General features: G+C 41.6%; 1 protein-coding gene across 1 annotated transcript in view; it reads right to left on the reverse strand.

The window, feature by feature from the left end:
* Positions 1-207: 207 nt before the first annotated feature.
* CDCP1 (CUB domain containing protein 1) overlaps positions 208-24,384 on the reverse strand; it is a 131,044-nt gene continuing 106,867 nt past the window's right edge. Inside the window, exons 6-9 of the mRNA XM_082258409.1 lie at positions 20,690-21,079; positions 15,758-16,126; positions 10,355-10,439; positions 208-852 (exon numbers count right to left, since the gene is read on the reverse strand). Coding sequence (XP_082114535.1) covers positions 438-852; positions 10,355-10,439; positions 15,758-16,126; positions 20,690-21,079 — 1,259 coding nt within the window. The 3' untranslated portion in view covers positions 208-437. The remainder of the gene's footprint in view (positions 853-10,354; positions 10,440-15,757; positions 16,127-20,689; positions 21,080-24,384) is intronic.

The following is a 24,384-nucleotide window of genomic DNA, read 5'->3' on the forward strand; positions in this document are numbered from 1 at the left end:
GTATATAAATGTTTTTAATGAAAATTAAATTGTAATTCATAGGGAATTGATAAGTGCAAAGCAGACAGTCAAGTGTTACTGAGAAGACTGAAGTGCATTTGCAGTGTGCAGTTATTACTTTTTGTCTTTTCAGATGAGCTTGAATTGAGTGTTTCATTTATGCAGGAATCACATTTTCTTTCCAACACTGTGCTTACACGATTCCGCTTCATGAATTTAAGGAAATATTCTAGCTGACAAGGCATTAATACCTCACTTTTCACAGTCCGCTAAGCCCACGTGGCTTCTGTGACAACTAAATACAGTGCACTCAATTGAGTCAAGTCCCAGTACAGAGTGGTCAGATCCAAACTGGACATACAAGCCTCATGAGAAAGTTTGTCAAAATAAATATTTTCTCCTGAGGATCGCTCAGAAACAGTTCCATTTTAATTTTTCTATGTAGTTATGCTTCCACTTTCTGACTCCTCGATGTAAGGTATGCTGGTATCTTCATTTTCTACTGGCTGTCTCATAAATGATTCAGAGAGAGTATATAGCTCATTTTCTTTCATTGAATGTGCAAGAGGGTCCAACGCTGTATCCTCTCTAGTGCTTCCATTAAGAAATTTCATAGGGGGGACAGGTGGAGGATCACCCATGGGGCCTTCAAACGGCCTGTATACATCTACATCTGGTGTGGAGTCATGCTTTTCTTGTAGCAGGTGGCCATACACCATTGTCTCATCAATTTCTGCGTACACGTGTGATTCATTAGCCTTCCTACCCTTCTTAAAGAAGGCTTGTCGCCTCGGTGCTTCTGTGCTCACTTCGCTATTGTATATACCCACTGGAGCTTTCTTCTGCTTTTTTCTACAATCAAACAAAAAATAATAAATTACTAAAGCAATTAATAATAAAGTGAATTTTAAAAAACAGTTTTTTTTGCATGAACATGACTGGGTGACTGAGGTAAGCAGAGCTTCAGTTTATTCACGAAGTGAAAATTCACTTTGCAAAGAGAAAATTCACTTAGCTTAGTGAATTAGGTGAAGTTGTGCTGCTGTTAATCATCCAGTTGTGTTTTTTAACCAGTTGCAGACTCTAGGCGTACTAGACACGCCCAAAAGTAGTCAGTGTCCGTGGGGCGTGTCTAGTACATCCAGTCCTCCTTCCCTGCTGCTGGGATCCCCCCTGTCCCAGTACACGGTAATTCAGCTCTGATTAATCACAGCTGCATTGCCAAGTACACACAGAAGGTCCCGGCAGCAGGAGCTGTAAAAAAAAAAAAAAAAGCAGTCTGCCAAAGTTTATCAACAACATTGCTCATCCATGAATATAGAAAGCTGCAATGAAACATTGTATCATTTTGCAACTTTCTGTTTGTTCGTCTACAGATCAAAGGGATGAACTTTGATCTGTAGATAAAGTCTTTTTAGTTTTTTTTTTTTTTTTTAAATAAAATGTTTGTCTGTTGAACCCCTTTTTAACCCTTAGTTTACTCTAATCAGCCCTTATTAACTCCTTATTCTCTTTCTCTACTCAATTATAATTTTCCTTTTTTCTATGTTATCTAATATTTAAAAAATGTTTCCGCTTTTGTTTGCTTTGTTCGTTAATATTTTTACATCTTTTACATATATTTACACAAATCACACAAAAAAAAAAAAAACGCAAAATGGAAAAAAACCTACTTTAGTTAATTTGTAAATAACTTTGAAATGCTTTGTACCAGAATCACAATTTTAGTGTTGTTTTAAACCGGACCAATTACAAATTAAAATGCACACTTTTTATGGGTAGTAACACTATTTATTTTCTAACACTGGTCAAAAAAAAAAAGAAAGTAAGTTTTGTTTGAGAACGGAATTGTCTAAGGATTGCGAAAAAAAAAAAATCATTGTTGCCGGACAATAGTCACAAAAAGAAAGCCTTGATTGTCCTTAAAAAAACGAAATTTGTATTACATCGTTATCTTATGTACTACTGGCAAAATTGTCACAGAATAAACAGGCTCATAGCAAAAATTAGAAAATTGCTCTGGACTATAAGGGGTGAACAGGTGTGAGAGCCGAAGTGGTTAAACTAGTTTTATTTCAGTATATACAAAAAAGTATGCAAAAAAGTATGCAAACAAGTATACATTCACAAAACATTCTGAGTGCAAGAAAACACAGCAATGTTATCTTACTGATTGAAATTCAATTTTGCACCGCATTATGGGCACACAATACTCTTATTAATAGATATACATTTTTATTAATGCACATTTAAAATCATAAAATCAGTTAAACCCCAAGAATGTACTGTACAGTAGCATATTTACACCTGTCAATAAGGATGGTAGTCCCTATTAGAATATACAGTACTATTTACAAAAAAACAGAAATCATAAATCCTGCAGAATACCAATAATTTGGAAATCCACCATTATAATGGAGGTTTATAAATGGCTAGAAAGCTTAATCACGTCCATTCAATATAGTACAGTCTATCCTGGTACCAGGCATCCTCATAATTATGCAGAACTTGAGAGTACAGTGATACCTCGGTTCACAAACGCTTCTGTTCACGAACAACTCGGTTCACGAACAGAAAAGTTCATAAAAATATGCTCCGGTTCACGAACTCCGCTTCGGTTCACGAACAGGAGCCATGGCCATTTTAATGCTATTTCCAGGCTGTCACGTGGTCGTGACTTCCTGTAGGAAGATCGTTGAGAGAAGACGAGACACAGAAAGAAGTACTGTGAGTACTGCTTTTTGGTGTGCTTTTTAGCACATACAGTACTGTACAGTACTTCTGTACAATACTGTACTTACTGTATTGTATTTCACAGCCTCCCACCTGCCTTTCTCCATGCCAGAAGTCATCTCAAGCAAGGTTAGTGTTCTTTCTTCATACATTACTATACTGTACTAATGTGTATTTTAATTTGTTTCATATTTTTGTGCTTCAAAAACCCCCCCAAAAAAAAGGTCAGAACAGATTAACCGGATTTATATTGAACCCTATGGGAAAATGTGCCTCGGTTCACGACCAATTCGGTTCGCGACCAGAGTCAGTTCACGAATTAAATTCGTGAACCGAGGTATCACTGTACATGTAATAATCTGGTTGATTTGCAAATCAGCCCAATGAGTCTATGTAGGACTCACCGTACAAAACACCTTATGTGAACCCCTGGTAGGGCTTTATCCATGAACCTTCATACAAATTAAAGCCGCATATCCTCCTCCACAAGATTTAGGCCTGCCAGTTCCACATAGACAGTGGACACGTGTCCTTTACCTAGACCTTTTCATAAGAGCTTGGCCTACTCAGTAAGTGCCTGAGACACCAGGTCTGTTGACCACACGGGGTGCAGCAGCAAACTGGCAGTTGTAAGCACAGTGCAGGAGATTGATACTCCCTTACGGTCGGATCTCTAAAGGAAGGAAATTCCTCCACCGGTACATAGTTGCCTTATTAAACCTGGAAAAGGGGGGGGGGGGGCTTCAGACGTTCCTATTCTGGTAAACATATTTTCCAAATAGGCGGAATAAGGGAAAACCTTAACAGCCTAGCTGGCCTTTGCGTATCAAAGGGGATGACTACTACACCAGCAACCCCCGAGGTATCCTCACTTTTAAAAATTCCCTGCACTGAGGTAAAAAGTGTGGTCACCAACCTGTTTCTGTGTGGCAACATAGGCAGAGGACTGATCCCCGCTATCAGGGGAATCAGGGGTTTTTAACAGCATCTTGAGGCTAAAGGGATGTGGAGGGAGGAAAAACCCACCAGTGCCCACTGTCTCCAACGCTGAAGTGTGGAGCAGGATCAGCTTAGTGCTGGTTGTGACGTCTCAGACAGCCTCTGCCCACTCCATTATGGCTCATACAACCAACAGCAGTAGTGGGAGGAAGAACATCCAGCCATTGGCTATACACAGAGCTCCATCTGTGCTTGCGGAACCACTGGGACTTGGGGAAACCCAGCACAGTAGCAGTCGAGCCTCGGAAATGCAGTGTCACATGGCTGCCTCTCTATCTGGGGCTGGGGGTATATGGGCTGCCAGTGAGGGCAGCACACAAAGCCCAGCGTCCAATAAGATACATGCCATGACACTTGGAGCCTGGGGATGTATACTAGGGCAACACAGTATCCAGCCCCTTACCTATTTGCCCCAGTGGATAGTGGATATGGGTTGGGGGGGTAGTAGGAGAGACAGGCCTGGAGGGGAGGACGACAGCAGAGCCGACCACCTTAGGGAGTACCGGTGCCCCACACATGCCCGGGAAGGGAGGGGGGCATCTATGTACTGGTCGGCAGAGGTAGAGTGTAAAACTCAGAGACAGTCGGTCCAGGGTAAAACTGTGACATGGACTGTACGCACTCGGTCATATGTATTCCCGCAAGGCGTTTAACTCACTGGCCTCCCCAGTCCAAGATGGAGCTGTCATAGCCGACTCAGCATGTAGCTAAAGGTCTGTGTGGGCTCCTAGGCCAGACTGGGTAGACCACTGGATCTAGATTATCCAACCCATCACCCGGCCTGGCTGTTAATTGAAGATCTCCATGAAAAAAAAAAAATGTCCAGGGAAAAAGGCAAAAAAGGCTATGGAACCACAGGTCCCAGAAGGAAATTAGATCCTTACTTCTGAAACAATAGGCAGACATATCTGGTTTGCCTGTTGAAGAGAGGGGTTTACACTAGCTAGGACTGCCCATAGAGTTTCTTTTCAGCCTAGTGTGCTACTCCTGTAGGTGGCGCTATAAAACCTATGGTCAAGAATAGAAGATCTGTGTCCGTAAATGACCATAAGGGAAAATTCACTTTGAAAATTACCATGCTCTACACCTTTAGCAAATTATCCTCCGCTATTTTATAAAGAGCACCAAAATGACCTGTCAACAATACAGGCCAAACCTGTTTACTTATGCTTGTCTGTGATTGAAACACATCAACTGAAGATGCAGTTGTATGTGAAACCATGTATTTGCCTTGAAAAAACACTTGCAATTTGCAACTTCCCTATAGCAGCTAGAAGTGTGTTTACTACTGTCATGTACAAGAAATAACACAAACACTAAAGCGCAAAACAAACCAATAGCCTGTATTGCTAAATCAATACAAAGACCATAAAAGATATAATAAAAATATGCTATAGAAGAAATGTTTATCGAGTCCCTCCAGGTTATAAGTCCTCACAAGAAGGTACAAGGGTAGTAAATTTTAGCATCTGCCCTTTTCACACGTACCACATCCTCCAATATTATACTTTATCAGAAGAATCCCTACAAATAAGACTATAGGACTTTTACGGTACGAACATTGCTATTTTTTTTTTTTTTTAAGTAAAAATGCATACATTTTATTGTAACAGTTAAAGTGATTGTAAAGTCAGATTTTTTTTTTATATTAAAATACAAACAGGTCATACTTACCTGCTCTGTGTAGTGGTTTTGCACAGAGCAGCCCATGATCCTCCTCTTCTCGGGTCCCTGGCTGGAACTCCTGGCCCCTCCCTCCTGTTGAGTGCCCCCGCAGCAAGCAGCTTACTATGGGGACTCCCAAGCCAAGCCGCAGCCCCGTGTATCCATTCAGACACGGAGCCAGGGTTTGGCCCCGCCCCTCTTTTTCCTCATTGGCTGAGTTTAATTGACAGCAGCATTTCTGTGTCTCAGCCAATCAGTAGGGAGATTCCCAGACTGCTGAGGCATTCATGGACATTGCTGGATTGAGAGGGAGCTCAGGTAAGTATTAGGAGGGGGCTGCTGCACACAGAAGGCTTTTAACCACTTGCCGCACGCCGATCTACGTCGGCGGTCAGCCCCTCACAGGCAAAGTGACGTAGGGCTACGTCACTAGCTTGTGAGGGTCTAGGGAGCGAGCGCGCGCCGCCGGAGGCGCGCTCCCGCGTGGTCACGGACCCCCCCGCGCGTGTGACCAGCAGACCCGATGTCCGCCGGCCACTCTGCGATCGGCGGGGGAGAGGGAGAAAGTCAGGCAGCTTGTGTAAACAAGCTGCCTGTCATTCTCCCCTCTGTATGAGAGCTGATCATATGGATCTACTATGTAGATCCGTTGATCACTCTGCATACAGCTGAAGCCACAGCCAATCACAGTAAGAATCACGCCCCTAGGGACACACACAGCCCCTCCCTCTCAAATAAAGTTAACCCCTTCACTACCAGTGTATTTTTACAGTAACAGTGCATATATATAGCACTGATTACTGTAGAAATGTCACTGGTAACCCCAAAAGTGTCAAAAATGTCAGTCAAGGGTCCGATCTGTCCGCCGCAATGTCGCAGTACCGCAAAAAAAAAAAATCGCAGATCGCCGCCATTACGCGTTAAAAAAAAAAAACAACAAAAATGACAAAAATCTTTCCCTTAGTCAGTAAACGCAATAACTTTTGCGCAAACCAATCAAAATACGCTTTTTGCGATTTTTTTTACCAAACATAGGTAGCATAAAACAAATTGGCCAAAAATGTTAAAAAATTTTGATTTTTACATTTTTTTTGGGGGAATTTCATATAAAAAAAAGGGAAAAATATTGCTATTTTTGCAAAATTGACGCTCTTTTTTTGTTTATAGCGCGTGATCAAAAAATCGCACAGGTGATCAAATACCGCCAAAAAAAAGCTCTGTTTGTGGGAAAAAAAGGACGCCAAATTCGTTTAGGTACAGCGTCGCACGACCGCGCAATTGTCCGTTAAAGTCACGCAGTGCCGAATCGCAAAATACCCCCTGGTCGTTTAGCAGCCAAATCCTCCGGGGCTTAAGTGGTTAATTTTAAAATGATTGTAAAGTCTTGTGTTTTTTTTTCTTTAAATAACAAACATGTTATACTTACCTCCTCTGTGCAGTGGTTTTGCACAGAATGGCCATGGCCCGGATTCTCCTCTTCTTGGGTCCTGGCCCCTCCCTCCTGTCGAGTGCCCCCACAGCAAGCAGCTTGCTATGGGAGCATCCGAGCCGAGCTGCATTAAGACACAAAGCTGCCATTTGGCCCCGAGCCCCTCTCTCTCCTGATTGGCTGACTTAAATTGACAGCAGCAGGAGCCAATGGCAACACTGCTGTGTTTCAGCCAATCATTTAAATTTACAACCATTTAAAAAAATATATCAATCACACATGTTGCTGAGGTTGCGGTTTACATTCTTAATACACAGACATTACTCACAATACTCACAATTTACATGAAAAGTTCCAATAGTTGGCTATTGTGACAAGAGTCACTTAGAGAGGTCGGGAAACTCCTTGTTCAGCTCCCCAGGCCCTCTTATGTGTAAGTCACCCTGTGTCAATTAGGGGCACTGGGTGATTGAGAACTTCAGTCTGGTATGCCCTAACCAGTCTCCCAGTATAACCACTCGGACTCAGCATTTTGTTTTATGACTTTGGCAGCCCTGGATTGCTGTGGGAGAGTCTTACAGATTGTTTTGTGTTTGGGGATGAAGGGGAACCTACCCTTGAGGACCTGCAAGAATACAGGAGAGGTTATGCTCGGTCTCACAGGGGTCTCAGAGCTTAAACCTGATCTGGAATATTTGCTAAGGAAAGAACAGCACCTGGAAAGGGCATACACGTTCAACAGCATGCTCCAGGATTAGCAGCGGAAACTAGGGAGATTGCCGTCCCTAAAGCTGAAGTGCCGACAACAGGGAAAAGCTCTACTAGCCTCTGTCCAGCACCTAAAACATCTTCTGGGTTCCATGGACAGGAGATGGTGAACCTCTATCCCCATACACCAGTTCCAGAGACTGGGGATTTCATAGACTTTTCTGCTAAGGAGAAACAACCCGGTGAGCCTCCAGCAGAAGAGCTGGCTTCAGAGCATGGCGCTGTTGGCCTCTGCATACAACAATCAACTTCGCAGGAGGACAGAATGCAATAGGCATCCCACAACTGCAGCTTCAGCTGGTGTCTGTAGATGGGACTGTTGTCTCCACTGACAACCCAGCAGAAGAGCTTGCAACAGGGCAGAGTGCTACTGGCTACTGCCCCCAACTAAAACTCCTGTGGTAGTGGATGGGACTGCAGTCTCCATTGACACAAACCCAGAAAAAGGTAGGAATTTGGGATATAAGGATATCAGCCTTGCTCTGAAAGCCAGTAAAAGTGGATGGGACTACGGTCTCAACCTGTATACCCCAGGGATGCTGGGCGGTCGGCCCAGATCCCTAACAGCATGTCCAGCCACCGTGTCTTCTCTCCAGCAGCTGAAAGGACTCCATAAAAAAAGGACCAATCCACACTTCTCCCCAACAGCGGGTATGTTCTACGAGAGAGGCAGAGGTTGGATGGGTGAGTAATGCTCTGCTTGGGAAAATTTGCTTGGGGTACTGTGTGGGTACAGGCATTGCGGGACTGGAACTATGGACTAACTTTGAAGTCAACCCATTTGGGGCCTCCTCCTGTGTTAGTCTCCTGCTGAAAGGGGAGATATGTGACAGGAGTCACTTTGGGCGGGCCTGTGGAATCCAGCTTACCTTCGAGAGGTCGGGAAACTCCTTGTTCAGCTCCCCAGGCCCCTCTTATGTGTAAGTCACCCTGTGCCTATTAGGGGCGCAGGATGACAGAGAACCCCAGTCTTGTATGCCCTAAACCAGACTCCCAGTATAACCACACTGGAGTATTTAGTTTTACCCCTATTATCCTTGGTCTTATATGTGTGGTTTGTGTCGAAAGTTGTAGAGGCTCCTTCACTTGGGACAGTAATATTTATGAACAATAGTCTGACAGTACCAGTCCCATTTACCATCTGTCTCATTGAATGTACCCCGCTCTGTGTCTCTATGCCATCAAGGAGGAGGGATTGTCCCTAGAGATATGTATATACTTGTGTCGGTTCTTTAATCAAAGTCTTATGTTTCTTACCACCCTACACTGAGTTACGGGTAGTGACTGGGTGGGCTGGGAGCATATAATCACTGGATTACAGGGTATCTGAAGAAAGGCAAAAAAGATCAAAACTAGGGCTTCTGCTTTCAAAAAATGTTCATCTTCCTCAAGGTTAAATGATGGAAGAAAGTTAGCAAATAATTTGCAACACTCCACATCATTCAGTTCCCTCAGACTTAAAGCAGAACTTCACTCTCTCAACCAACAAGGACTATTTCACATCCTTATGCTGCTAGTAAAGAGATAGGAAAGTCATTATATTTACTCATTTTAAGATTTTTTTTTTTTGCATTTCTTCAGTTACTTTCTGGTTTCCATGCCTAAGCAAATTCTGTCATACATCCCAGGAGTCTTCAGGAGGGGAGGGAGGGGTTTCAGCTCAGCCCATGCCTGAGCCAAGACCAAATGGATTTTAGGAAGTAAATCATCTACATAGATCATCTGCCCTTACTCAAGATAGCCACTGCCAGAAATGCCAGGGGGTGTTTTTTAAAATGATTTCTCAGCAAAATAAAGTATGGAGACATGGATGGATGGAGGAGCTTGCTTTAAATATTAAAAATGAATTGTATATCATTTTTGGTTTGTGGTGCAAGCCACTTCCGGGTTCACTGGCTCTGGCCAGCGGCACAATGACATTGTGGCCAGCGCCACAATGTCACTCCCACGCATGCACAGCATACCGTGTCAGACATTCATAGTGCATGCACCTGTGGCATCACTGACTGCATCCAGTGTATCTCCTAAATACCACAAGTTTAGGAGATGTTCACTGTACCTACAGGTAAGCCTTATTATAGGATTACCTGTAGGTACAAGATCATAAAATGAATTTACTATTACTTTAAACTTTACTGCAGTAGAATGGTGGTGGTTTGGAAGGCGCTAAGCCCTATAATGGCTTCACCTTCCAGAAAGTGAAACAATTTTGACTCTAGTGGCAGATTAGGGGGTTATAGGAGTGTGGAATAGGCAAAGTGTAGGGAAGTCTAAAATTCTCTAAGAGGTTTTTACTGATGTCTGTATTCATTGGTGAAATTCTCTTTACCAGCCAAAACAGGAGATGAGATAAAATCTGAGTGAGGACAAACCCCTCATACAACTTCTTTCACAGTTGTCACTGATCGAGTCAGCTGTTCAAGTTGTAAATTTTCTCTCCAACACTAGACTTGTGACAACTAGACTTATGGGGTTTTCCGTCTCACTTTCTGTCCCACCCCGAACATGAAGAACAAAGAAACAGGAAGGGATACACCAACAGTGTTTAGTTGAATGAATAAATTATATAATGCGCAAATACATGAGTCAGGAAACAGACATTATTGGCAAATAGCAATTTGGGAAATGTTGCCACTTACCTGGTATAACAGGAAACTTGTTTATCACCATAGTGTAAATGACATGTAAATAATATTCCAACAGAAGTAAGATCAAATGGTTGACAGGAAATAACCTATTTAACTCTAAGGTAATACTTACTTCTTTTTCACACAGCAGACAGTTATTATCACTACAACAACAACAACAGTTGCTGCACCGGCTGCAATGAGTGAGTACTTAAGACCTGGGAAAATAAAGAGAAGATATTGTAGGTGAATGCATTATCATTTACAGTAAAAGAGGATTTTCCAATGGCTTTGTATTGTGTAAAATTGTTTTCTGTGATATGTGCTGGACAGGAAATAAAAGGAAGCTTCAACATTTAAAAGATTGGACCATGTCCATGTATTTGGCAAATTAGTCTAAGCAGGTTTATATGGAAAGCAATGAGTAATGCCTCGTACACACGATCAGATAATCGGACGACTTATCATTCGCATTTTTACTAGTATCAAATTCAACAATTCGTACTAAACGTATGATTTTTTCCATACAATTCTAGAAAAGCTTCCTGGTTGCGTAGCGACTTATCGGATAGTGCAAAACAAAAACAATGGCAGCCAATCTTTTTTCCGGTATTCTGATCATGTGTGGTCTTTATCTATCGATTTTTAGCAAACGCATACTGTACTGACTAACCACTTGCCGACTGCCCACCGCAGTTTTACTGGGGCAGACTGGCTTGGCTGCGCGAAACGACGTAGCTCTACATCGGTCGCGTGGGTGGTGCTGGGGGGCGAGCTCCTGCCCCACTAGGCAGTGGGGATGACGATGCATGGGGCTGGCGGCCACGATTGCCGCCGGACACTCACGATCGCTCCCCCCCTGATAGAGAAGGACGTTCGGGTATTGTAAACAGCTGACTGTTCATCTCTTTGGAATGATCACAGAGCGCCTGTAATCCTGCTATATAGGATCACAGGTCTCTATGATCATTTCACAAGCCCATCCCCCATACAGTTAGTAAACACTCCCCTAGGCTCACACCTAACCCTTTGTTCACCCCTAGGTTAACCCCTTCCCTGCCAATGGCATTATTACAGTAACAGTACATATTTTTAGCACTGATTACTGTAGTACTGTCACTGGTCCCCCCAAAAGTGTCAAAAATATCAGTTAGGGGTTCGATCTGTCCGCTGCAATGTCGCAGTCCCACTAAAAATCACACATTGCCACCATTACTAGTAAAATAAATAAATAGATAAATAAATAAAATAAATAAGACATACATCTTTCCCCTAGTTTGTAGATGCGATAACTTTTGCGCAAACCAATTAAAATACGTTTATTGCAATTCTATTTACCAAAAATATGTAGCACAATACAAATTGGCCTAAAGGGATATAAAATTTTGATTTTTACATTGGGGGGGGGGGGGGATGTTATATAGCAGAATGTGAAAAATATATTTTTTTTTTCAGAATTGTTGCACTTTTTTGTTTGTAACGCAAAAAATAAAAATCGCAGAGGTGATCAAATACATCAAAAGAAAGCTCTATTTGTGGGGGGAAAAAAGAACATCAATTTTATTTCGGTACAGTATCGCACGACCATGCAGTTTTCCGTTAAAATAACGCAGTGCCGAATCGCAAAAAGTTTCCTGGTCATTAAGGGGGCAAATCCTTCCGGTCCAGAACTGGTTAAACAATTGTCGTTCGCTAGGGGCATCGTACGACAAAAGTTTTCCTCTTTTTCCCTTCGGATTTTGTTGGACGAAATGTTGTGATCGGCTGTCAAAAGCTGTGTACTAATGATCAGATTATCACGCGATCAATTCGAAAGCGATTTTTTTTCGTACAATTATCTGATCGTGTGTACAAGGCATACAGTGGGTTGGATCTATCCGTAACTTTATAAATCTGCACAAATAAATTCCTGACATGTCAAAATATTATGGTCTAATATTTACGAAAAAATTAAGTGTCCCTTTATTATTAAGAAGCAGTCCTCAAAGAGGAACTTATTTTGCTTTCTAATACGTCATATCTTTTTTGCTGGCTTATACTTAAACACCCAGCGAATCCAGCGTTGTTTCGCTTGCAATTTGCCACTCTACTGCATGGACCCACCATCTTCTTTCCGTACATCTTTACGAGCTGGCTGTCTCTTCCTGCCAAGAACCAGGAAGACATGCTGCTCAGTCCTTCCACCTCCAGATCCTGGGTGCAAGCAGGTGCCTCCTGCTATATCTGATGCAGATATCCAGGGAACTGCTGAACCAGGGGCTGGTGTAATTTTGTCTAGACAAGCATGGAGGCAGGAGCAGGGAGAAAACAAAAATCCAGAACAAAAAGGTAAAAAAAGAAAAAAAAAAAATGTTGGCTTTTCAGGTTTTCTGAGGGGTCCCTTTTGTTTTTGCTATGGAGGTCCACCTCTAGATGTATGGCTATATAGACCTGAAAGATGCATCATTCAAGATGCATCAAAGATGTTATCACTCAGACTGCACACTGTAGCTTTGTGACAAGTAAACAAGATGTGATGCAGCAGAGGTTGAGGAATTATGTAAAGCTTACAATAGATGGATAGAAAATCTACAGGTTCAGGAAGGATCAGCAAAATTTTGATCCACCTATGGCCAATCCTGCTCAAGAGAAGTTGATCTAATGATCAGCTTCTTTTGAACAGAAATGTTAAAATGTTCCTTCAATCAGCACATGGAGCCAATCGGCCGCAGTGCTGATCAGTGTATTCTGACAGTGGAGGAGTTCCCACTGTCCAAATACAATACCACAGTAAGGAGGTATTCACCATTCACCTCCACTTGTGTGGCTGGGAAATCAGTTTCCTTTTTTTTTTTGATCAGCCTGCTGAGTGATCAAAAAAGAAGATCCACCTTTGGCCAGCCTAAGCCAACAATGTAAGGAACTAAGAACATAAGAAATATAGGTACCTGATTAAAATAATTGCATTACCCCCGAGGTTGATATTTTTGTCCAGGAACAAATTATTTAACATGATGCATGCTGGTGATAATAAAGCAGTTGTAAAGTCAGAAGGTTTTTTATCTTAACCACTTGCCGACCGCTCACTGAGCTGGTACTGCGGCAAAGTGGCTCGTTATCGTCCAGCGACATAGACCTACGTCGCTGGATAACGCCCCCCCTCGGCGGCGCGTGTGCGCCGCCGGAGGCTCGCTACTGCTGTATTCAGACACAGCGGGAGTCGGGCCAGGGGAGGAGAGGCGGTGATCACCGCCGCTCTTCCTGATCGTCTGAGATCGAGTGTGGAAATCCGCCCGCTTGTGTAAACACAACGGCGGATCTCCTCTGTGACAGATAGTCACAGATTACAGGATTCAGCATAGCTGAACCTGGGATCTGTGTCTGTCACACAATCCCCTCCCCCCACACACGTCAGTAAGCATGAGGCATACATTTAACCCCTTGATCACCAATAAAGTTAACCCCTTCCCTGCCAGTGTCATTATTACAGTAACTGTGCATATTTGAAGCACTGATTACTGTAGTAATGTCACTGGTACCCCCAAAAGTGTCAAAAATGTCAGTTAGGGGTCCGATCTGTCCGCCGCAATGTTGCAGTCCCGCAAAAAAAAAAAAAATCGCAGATCGGCGCCATTACTAGTAAAAAAAAAAAAAAACAATAAAAATGACAAATCTTCCCGTAGTTAGTAAACGCGATAACTTTTGCGCAAACCAATCTAAATACGCTTATTATGATTTTTTTTAACCAAAAATATGTAGCAGAAAACAAATTGTCCTAAAATGTTAAAAGATTTTGACTTTTAAATTTTTTTTGGGAATGTTATATATCAGAATGTAAAAAATATTGTTTTTTTTTTTTTTTCAAAATTGTCGCTCTTTTTTTCGAAAATTAAAAAAAAAAAAAAAAAAAAAAAAAAAAAAAAAAAACGCACAGGTGATCAAATACCACCAAAAGAAAGCTCTATTTGTGGGGAAAAAGGGGCATAAATTTCATTTGGGTACAGCATCGCACAACCGCGCAATTGTCCGTTAAAATAACGCAGTGCCGAATCGCAAAATATAGCCTGGTCAGGAATGGGGTAAAATCTTCCGGTCTTAAAGCAGTTAAAAATACGCTCATTGAGGATTTTTTTGTCAAAGACATGTAGCTAAATACATTTTGGCCTAAATATATGACAAAAATTGAATATATTGGACATTTTTTAACTGTCAAAGTAGTAAATGTCAATTTTTTTGAAAAATTTTCGCTCTTTTTTTATTAAAGCGGAGTTCCGGGCACAGAAAACATTTTTCAGTAATCATACCCCCGGGACAGTCAGGGCTAGTACATTCCACAATGGCTAGCCTCTGATCTGTCCCGGTTCGCACTTACCTGCAAGAAGAAATACTCACTTATAAAATTTCTTCCACAGCGTTGCCATCTCTCTTGTGGGCTGCTGAAGCCGGCGCGATCCTCTTCCGCGTCCTCTTCTCCCAGAATGCGCCTGCACCGGCCCCTCTCGTCACTTCTGGTGCGGCGCCGCATTCCTCCACAGCTTCTGGGCGTCACCCCGGAAGTGACGAGCGGGGCCGGTGCCGTCGCATTGATTCCTGGGAGCGATGACGTTCAGCTCCCAGGAATCAGTGCAAGCCAGGAAGTGACGGCGGAGCCGCGGCGCAGAGGGAGGAAGTGAAGAATAGGTGAGTATATTCGATCTACAATTACAAGGTGAGTACAAAAAAAAAAAAAAACCTAACTATCCAATTCTGTTTCAGGTGAAGGAGAACAAGCGGACGGGCACAAAAAAAAAAAAAAGATCGATTTTGTGCCCGGAACTCCGCTTTAATATCGCAAAAAATGAAAAGCGCAGAGGTGATCAAATACCACCAAAAGAAAGCTCTGTTAGTGGGAAAAAAAGGACGTAAATTTTGTTTGGGTACGGCGTTGCATGACCGCGCAATTGTCAGTTAAAATCGCGCAGTGTCAAGTTGCAAAAAGTGGCCTGGACGTAAAGCAGGAAAATCCTCCAATGGTAAAGTGGTTAATGCATTCTATGCATTAAGATTAAAAGCCTTTTGTGTGTGTAGCAGCCGTCCCAGCACCCCTAATACTTACCTGAGCCCCATCTCTGTCCAGCGATGTCCACAAGTCCCTCGGCCGTCTGGGCCTCCCCCTCCTGATTGGCTGAGACACAGCAGTGGCCCCATTGACCCCCACGGCTGTCAAAGTCAGCCAGTCAATCAGAAGGGAGAGGGGGCGGGGTCAAACGGCAGCTCCGTGTCTAAATGGACACACGGAGCTGCAGCTCGGCTCAAGTGCCTCCATAGCAAGCTGCTTGAAAAGAGATCTAACATTTTGCTTTAATTCATGACTAATCGTAAGCTACAGTAATGTTTATGAAGCAGCCAAGGGTAAGAAAAACACAATGAATTTTGCTTCATTTATAAAAAGTTTACCATCTGGAAGTTTTTGCTGGTGAATAAACTTCCATTTTTTTTCTCGGCACAACTGTGTTGGTCTCAGAAGGAAAAGTAAATGAGTATAAGATGGATCCCACAATCCCTTATCACATCTCACCTGTGGTAAATGTATTTAAGGTAATGGACAGGTTTAGTTTAAGTTTCTTTGTAGAAGTCCAGGGTTTGCAATTGGAGATGTTTACCCAAAATGAAGAATACAAATCAAGGGGACCTGGTAGCTGCTGCTCATCCCTCTGTACTATGCCGGGCCCATAGTCTTTCTCCTCCTTTACACGGACATATGCCCGGCCCATTTCACAAGATACATCCAATTTATCATTTCCAAACTTCAGTCGGCCGAACTGTTTCCTGGGTACTTTTATATTCCACGAAAGGGAAACATAATCTGGGAGCCCAGAGTCCCAGTTTGGAGTCTGAATATAAATAGTTTCTCCAGGTTTCGGGGATGCTGTGAATATACACTCCTCTGTAAAAGAAAAAACAGCTAAAATGTTTGGAAAAATGGATCATCTAAACAATTCAGTACTTTTAAATATAGTCACAATTGCAAATAGGTTCCAAGTACTGACGCAGATCTTCCAGTGTATTAAAACAAAAAAAAAAAAGTGGGACAATTTTAACAAGATTACGATTATACTGTAATAAATGATAGATATATACACTACAGTTTATTACAGTATTATTGTAATAAAGAGAAAAAATAATATGCCTAGCCGGTAACAGAGCACAGTTTCAGTACAATATGATGACAAGATAAATAAACTGTGTAGGTTTTTAGGATTCTCCAAGTGGCCTAGATTTGTATATGTTTTGCCAACATCCCTTATAAACTGATCAAACGTTTTTGGTGGCTCAAAGCAAGGAGGCACCAAAAACTTTTGATCAGATAAATAAACTGTAGGTATTACTAACACGTATGGAATATACCGAGACACTTGGATAGGCTCAGCAAGATTTAACTAATTATAACTCAGGAAAAAAAGTAAGCTTAGCAGCTCCCACTGTCTGATGGAGACATCCTACCATGTCATTTGATAAAAGGTCACTGCTGTGATTGCACACCCAAGTTCTCAAAAGCAGGCCATAGACTGTTTAAATCTTGGCCGGATTCAGCATGGACCAGCCAGGATTCAAATCATGTATGGGCAGGCTGAGTGTACCCAAATTTATCGATGGGTACAACCAGCATTATTGACAGCGGCTATATCTGGGAGAACACAAGGATATTACAGCTTCATCTGTAGGCTGGATAGAAGATTTTAATAAACTCAAGGTTTCAAATGTACCGTAAATAAAAAAAATGAAAGTAATTTTTTAAAAAGTAAAGCGAAAAAAAATATGTAAACATTTTTTCTGTATTCAAAAAATTATTTTAGCTGTCAAACAAACCATTTTTCTGGCTACCCTTGCTGTTGGCCGGTTCTGACAGCTGCACATAAAGCATACAATTATTAGTAAGGGGGCTTGTTATAGCACTCCAGCGCCATAAGCATTGGCGTGCGCACAGGGGGTGCCAGGTGTGCCTGGGCACACCCTAATCACCCTGTGTGGCACAGATTTCCCCTATTTAAACCCCTGATATTTCAGCAAAGCCCACCATACGGGGCTCCTTACATATTGTAAAAAAAATAAATTGTAAAAAATAAAATAACAATAAAAACTACTGACACTGTCCACTGCCCTATTGACACCAATCTCTACCCTACTGACACTGTCCACTGCTCTACTGAAACCGTCCACTGCCCTACTGACGCCATCTGTATATATATATATATATATACACACATGCATGTGTACAAACTTTGAGGTGCACACCCTAATGCAATAGGCTGTGCACACCTATGGCCAGGAGATTGACTGTTTACAGGCAATAGAAGCAGCTAGTCAGCACTGAATGACAGGGCCTAAGATTAGATATCTTCTGGTGCAAGGAGTCCAGTGCTCACAGTTGTCAGCAGAGGGTCTCTGCTGCTAACAAGTTAAAAGCCTGCATCTAAAAGTGTCCCCTACATTAAAGTACTTAAAAAAAAAAAGGAGCCTTGGGAGGTGACAAACACTCCATTGCACTTAAAGCGGTAGTAAATCCTAATGAAAAAAAAAAACCTGCCAGTTCCCCCTGCAATGGAATGTCAATGTGTTACTAGCACATTATAAAAGACTTACCTGTAAAACAAAGCCCTCCAGCGGTGTGCTGTTACTGCTGACAGGACCTTCATCTTCACCCGGTCTTCCTTCTGGGTTTGAGAGCTCTGGACGTTTGGCAGGGCCACGATCATGTCACTCCCGTGCGAGCCACGATTGCGGCACAGCACTCTCAATAGACGCATACTCAAGTATGCCGTTCATTGAGAACAAAGTGTGCATGCACCCGTGATGTCATCGGCTGCTAGTCATTGGGAGATATTCATCTTACCTACAGGTAAGCTATGTTATTAGCTTAAATAATAGTGTTGAAGTGGTGGGCTATTCTGTGTAGACAACAATGTATACTAATGAAATATCCATGATCATGTTGCAATCAATAAACAAGTACATATCCTTAAAACAAGCCTAGAACCAAAATAGAACTGTGATTTGTTTTGAACAAAGGATTAGTGCCAAATGTGCACCGTGAATTAAAATTGCCAAGAACAATGTGAAAAGATGAACTCAAAACTATTTATATGAAAAAACATGTGGAATGTTCTTCCTATAATAAAAGGTAAATTTGTGAGTTTCTTAAACATGCAGTGCTTCTTCATTCAAAAAAAAAAAGTTCCATCCACCTGCTATCCACTTTTGAGTGCCAGTCACGCTCACCTGCAGCACAAAGGTATTGTGCAGTATATAGTAAACCAATCCACCGGAGGGGGGGGGGGGGGAGGGATCCAATGGCTTCCCTTGAATCTTCCTTTATTCAGAGTGAAAAAGTTCCATGACTGTATATAGATAAGTGTGATTTACTAGTGTAGTATGTTATAAAAAAAAACATTTGTTAATTAAAAAAACTTTATCCAGGACACTCACGTTTAGGATCTTTATGTGTCCATGAGCAGCTTCAGTTCCCCAGCTGCCCGACATGGATCATGGTATAACAGACAAGTCTGATGTCACTAGCTCCTCCTATGCATTGCATCACTGGTTGCGTGACCAGTGACGCATTACGTGGGAGCCAGTGACATCAGACTTGTCTGTTATACTACGACCTGTGTTGTAAAACAGACAAGTCTGACGTCACTGACTCCTATGCATTTCGTCACTGGTCACATAACTTCCTCAGGAAGTCCCGTTACCAGTAATGCGACTTCCTCAGGAAGTCACGTGACCAGTGACGCAATGCGTAGGAGCCAGTGAGGTCAGACTTATCTGTTATACTACGATCCGTGTCAGGCAGCCGGGGAGCTGAAGCCGCTCACGGCACATAAAAAGTTTACCTGATTGGATTCCATGCAATTTTTTTTTACCTATCTAAACGTGAGAGTGTTCTGGATGAAGTTTTTAAATTTATAAATGTTTTTTTAAACATATTACACTATGAAATCACTCTGTTTATATACAATCGTGGAGCTTTTCCACTCTGAATAAAAGAGGGTACAAGGGAAGCCATTGGACTCCCCCAGGTGGATTGGTTTACTATATAGTGCACAATACCATTGTGCTGCAGGTTACCGCGCATTGCACTCAAAGGTGGATAGCAGGTGGATGGATCTTTCACATTGAGCACTGAAGTTTTTTAATGAAGAAGCACTGCATGTTTAAGAGACTCACAGATTTACCTTTTATTATTGAAAGAACATTCCATAAATTTTTTTATATATATACTTATATATATAATACTTTATGAGTTCATCTTTCCACATTGTTCTTCGCAATTTTGATCCACGGTGCACGTTTGGCACTAATCCTTTATTCAAAATGAATCACAATTCTATTTTGGTTCTAGATTTGTTTTAAGGATATGTACTTGTTTATTGATTGCAACATGATCGTGGATATTTATTTAGTATACATTGTTGTCTACACAGAATAGTGGATCACTTCAACACTATTTATTCATTTGTTCAAGTTTATGAGTACTTCATTTGGTGGTAGCAACAATTCACATATTTACTTATTCACAATACTTTATCCTTTGTGGTTTTATTACACAATTAGCCAGCCATAGCAGCGCACCAGTGCTTCTACATTACTAATATATTATAAGCTTACCTATAGGTAAAAGTGGCGGAAAGTGTGCCTGCAGATTTAAAAAATGCATCCGTTATCTAAAGTTTTTCATCTCCCTCTTCACTACAACAAACATCTGGCCTATATCCAAAGCCCTTAACCCTGCACACTTTACCCATAACCTATTCCCTTGTAGCCACCCTGTCTCCAAAATAAATTCCCCCAAAAATGTATAGCTGCAAAGGGACAGAGTCCCATACTGTCAAAGGCTACTCTATTGCTGAGGAAACAACCTGTAAAGTTTACTGGGGAACCAACACTCCTGGGAGTATCTATTTCCAGTGGTCTCTTGCTACTCTCACTGGTTCCTCCTGCTGACCTCCAACATCACTACAAAAGACAGTAATGCCATGAAGGTCAGCGTTCGGAAACAGTGAGCTCTGAGACTCCAGCTCTGAGACTGGCATTTCTGAAGAGTTGGTTTATTAGCTTTTTTTTTTGGAGGAAGGGGATGATTCCGCACCAAAGGAGCAGTTTTTTGGCAGTACTGACAGCGGGACAGGCAAATTTAAAGTATATTTTGCTCTTTTGCGTGTATTTTTTACTGGGGAATGTATTTTTTGCGATAGGACTAGTTAATACCCAAAACTCATCTATAACCAAAACCTGTTAGATTTTTTTTTGCTGTGGGTATTGCTTGGGTACAGTCACCATGTTTATTGTCTTGGTGACCATTATCTCAGGGACAAAAAGCGATTGCAATGGCCAGCACTAGTAGCCTACCAGGCTTTGATGCATTGCATGCTTGCTAGCAGTTTTTCAGTTTTACTTGTCATGGTAACATTCCAACTTTTTAAACTTTCTTTTACATAGTTTCTTATACCTTCAATGAATGACACAAAGGACACATGTAGGTCATGTTTCTGCAGTTCTTGCATGTCTGTCTGTTGTGGAATATGCATAATTATGGTAACATTGTCTCTCATTTGAACCTCTTCAAAGGACCCATTTGGACAAAATGTGCCAATTCTAAACTGGTCTTTGTTGGTGGAGCTGATGATTTCGTAAGTAAAACCGGAAGCAGTTGAGTTACAGGGTTTATCCTGGGTATCTTGTTGCAGGAACATAGATTTAGAGGTTACTTCAGTACTGATGTATTGTGGTGCTAGCAGTCTCCAGGTAAAACTCTCTAGGCGGACAGGAAAATTAATGAATGATTGAGGAATGTTAAGGGCCATGTTGCTGATATTGCAGGTTCTGAGATTCCAACATGCTAAGAACACAAAATAAAATTGCAAAGAATATGTTAAAATAAACAGTAGGCTAATAAAATGATCAGTATTTAGCACAAAAGATAGAGCAAATATCCTAGGTTGCACATCAACACTACTGAGCCTCCAGGCAGCAACAAGTGAAGCACAAAGATTTAGTCTTGTATGTATACTCTGTGTCCTGCACCACTTACAATAAATGTAGAGTAGTATATTCAGACATGACAGTAAAGGAACCCACACAAGGCCCATCTGCATTCAGACCTATTGGCGTCACATAAGCCTTCCAGTGTCTCTATAATAAAAACGCTAGGCTGAAAATGGTCTAGTTTTAACTGTAATCAACATCGAAACGGCAGCAATCTATCACTAATCATAACTGCAATAAATTATTATGATACACCTGGATTCAATCGTTATTGAAGAATGTAAAGCAATTATACTCCTTTAGACTTTCTGTGCCATGTGGTGCCCTCTGAAGCGTCCAAGCAGGATTCAGTGCCCAAAGCAAAAGTACACGTCACTGCTACAGTGGGGCGGACTGCATATCATAGTATTACCAAAGTTACAGTAGTCCAGATATATTGCTTCATTTTCTATAGAAGAAGGCAGTGGAGAATTGATGGAAGGCCACAGTTTGGAGACCACTGATCTAAAGACACTAGCAAATAACGGAGGATTTATGGAGTGGCGTGGGATAGGGTTATAGCAGTACACTTAGGAGGTGTGTCCAGCAAAGTTTTAGCCAGTGTCCAATAACCTGAAGGCAGCAGCCTATAACCCAGGTCTATGATTATCCAGCCTTCCACAAAATAAAGTCAATAAGAGTATAAACTGCTCGTCCCCAAATAACATTAATTAGAAGGAAGAGATGCACCCTTGGGATTTTAACGCAGTTTGAAATATAACATACTTTTAATGATGTAAACCAAGTAATATACTTTACTGTACAGGAAATTCCTCAAATCATCCTGTATTACAAAACCTATTTAATAGTTCTGACATACAGTGCCTTGCAAAAGTATTCAGCCCCCTTGAACTTTGCGACCTTTTGCCACATTTCAGGCTTCAAACATAAAGATATAAAACTGTAATTTTTTGTGAAGAATCAACAAGTGGGACACAATCATTAAGTGGAACGAAATTTATTGGATATTTCAAACTTTTTTAACAAATAAAAAACTGAAAAATTGGGCGTGCAAAATTATTCAGCCCCCTTAAGTTAATACTTTGTAGCGCCACCTTTTGCTGCGATTACAGCTGTAAGTCGCTTGGGGTATGTCTCTATCAGTTTTGCACATCGAGAGACTGAAATTTTTGCCCATTCCTCCTTGCAAAACAGCTCGAGCTCAGTGAGGTTGGATGGAGAGCGTTTGTGAACAGCAGTTTTCAGTTCTTTCCACAGATTCTCGATTGGATTCAGGTCTGGACTTTGACTTGGCAATTCTAACACCTGGATATGTTTATTTGTGAACCATTCCATTGTAGATTTTGCTTCATGTTTTGGATCATTGTCTTGTTGGAAGATAAATCTCCGTCCCAGTCTCCGGTCTTTTGCAGACTACAACAGGTTTTCTTCCAGAATGGTCCTGTATTTGGCTCCATCCATCTTCCCGTCAATTTTAATCATCTTCCCTGTTCCTGCTGAAGAAAAGCAGGCCCAAACCATGATGCTGCCACCACCATGTTTGACAGTGGGGATGGTGTGTTCAGGGTGATGAGCTGTGTTGCTTTTACGCCAAACATAATGTTTTGCATTGTTGCCAAAAAGTTTGATTTTGGTTTCATCTGACCAGAGCACCTTCTTCCACATGTTTGGTGTGTCTCCCAGGTGGCTTGTGGAAAACTTTAAATGACACTTTTTATGGATATCTTTAAGAAATGGCTTTCTTCTTGCCACTCTTCCATAAAGGCCAGATTTGTGCAGTATACGACTTGATTGTTGTCCTATAGACAGAGTCTCCCACCTCAGCTGTAGATCTCTGCAGTTCATCCAGAGTGATCATGGGCCTCTTGGCTGCATCTCTGATCAGTCTTCTCCTTGTATGAGCGGAAAGTTTAGAGGGACGGCCAGGTCTTCGTAGATTTGCAGTGGTCTGATACTCCTTCCATTTCAATATTATCGCTTGCACAGTGCTCCTTGGGATGTTTAAAGCTTGGGAAATCTTTTTCTATCCAAATCCGGCTTTAAACTTCTCCACAACAGTATCTCGGACCTGCCTGGTTTTTTCCTTGTTCTTCATGATGCTCTCTGCGCTTTAAACGGACCTCTGAGACTATCACAGTGCAGGTGCATTTATACGGAGACTTGATTACACACAGGTGGATTCTATTTATCATCATTAGTCATTTAGGTCAACATTGGATCATTCAGAGATCCTCACTGAACTTCTGGAGAGAGTTTGCTGCACTGAAAAGTATAGGGGCTGAATAATTTTGCACACCCAATTTTTCAGTTTTTTATTTATTTGTTAACAAAGTTTGAAATACCCAATACATTTCGTTCCACTTCGTGATTGTGTCCCACTTGTTGTTGATTCTTCACAAAAAAATTACAGGTTTTATATCTTTATGTTTGAAGCCTGAAATGTGGCAAAAGGTTGAAAAGTTCAAGGGGGCCGAATACTTTCGCAAGGCACTGTAGCCATAAACATAATACCTCATATTGGAATAATACATCCACCCAAGAACATATAATGACAATCATCAAATTGACATATAAAAGTCCCTATCGATCATGAAAAGTACATATAAGAGTCCCATCAATCAAGAAAAGAACATATAAGAGCCCCTAACAATCATGAAAAGTACATATAGGAGCCCCTAACGATCATGACAAGTACATATGAGAGCCCCTTATATGGGGCTCTTAGATTTACTTTTCATGACGGTTATATGTTCTTGGATGGATGTATTATTCCAATAAGGGGGATTATGTTCATGGCATTGTTAGAGCTATTATATCGTTTTTTTTATACTCACAGGATGATTTTTTTAATTTTCTGTACAGTAAAAGTATATTTATTTTTTACATAAACTACTACAGGGCCGCAACTGTGCACCAAATCACATATATACTTGATTCTGGACTTACGCCTGCAGAGGGTGCGTGCACGCCGCCGGCATGACGCTTCTGCTGGCATAATTCACAGGAGAAGCTGATCTGCAGGTGCCATACACTCGATGTCCTCTTCCAAGACAAAAAATGCGATGCCGTAGCACCTTTCTCCTGCGCTCAGAGACAGGGCCCCTCTGTTCGACTTAATGGAAGATGTTATTCAACGAAACTCACACTTGGCTTCTCAAA

Source organism: Pelophylax lessonae, assembly GCF_965119305.1.
Source record: "Pelophylax lessonae genome assembly, chromosome: 5".
NCBI lineage: Eukaryota > Metazoa > Chordata > Amphibia > Anura > Ranidae > Pelophylax > Pelophylax lessonae.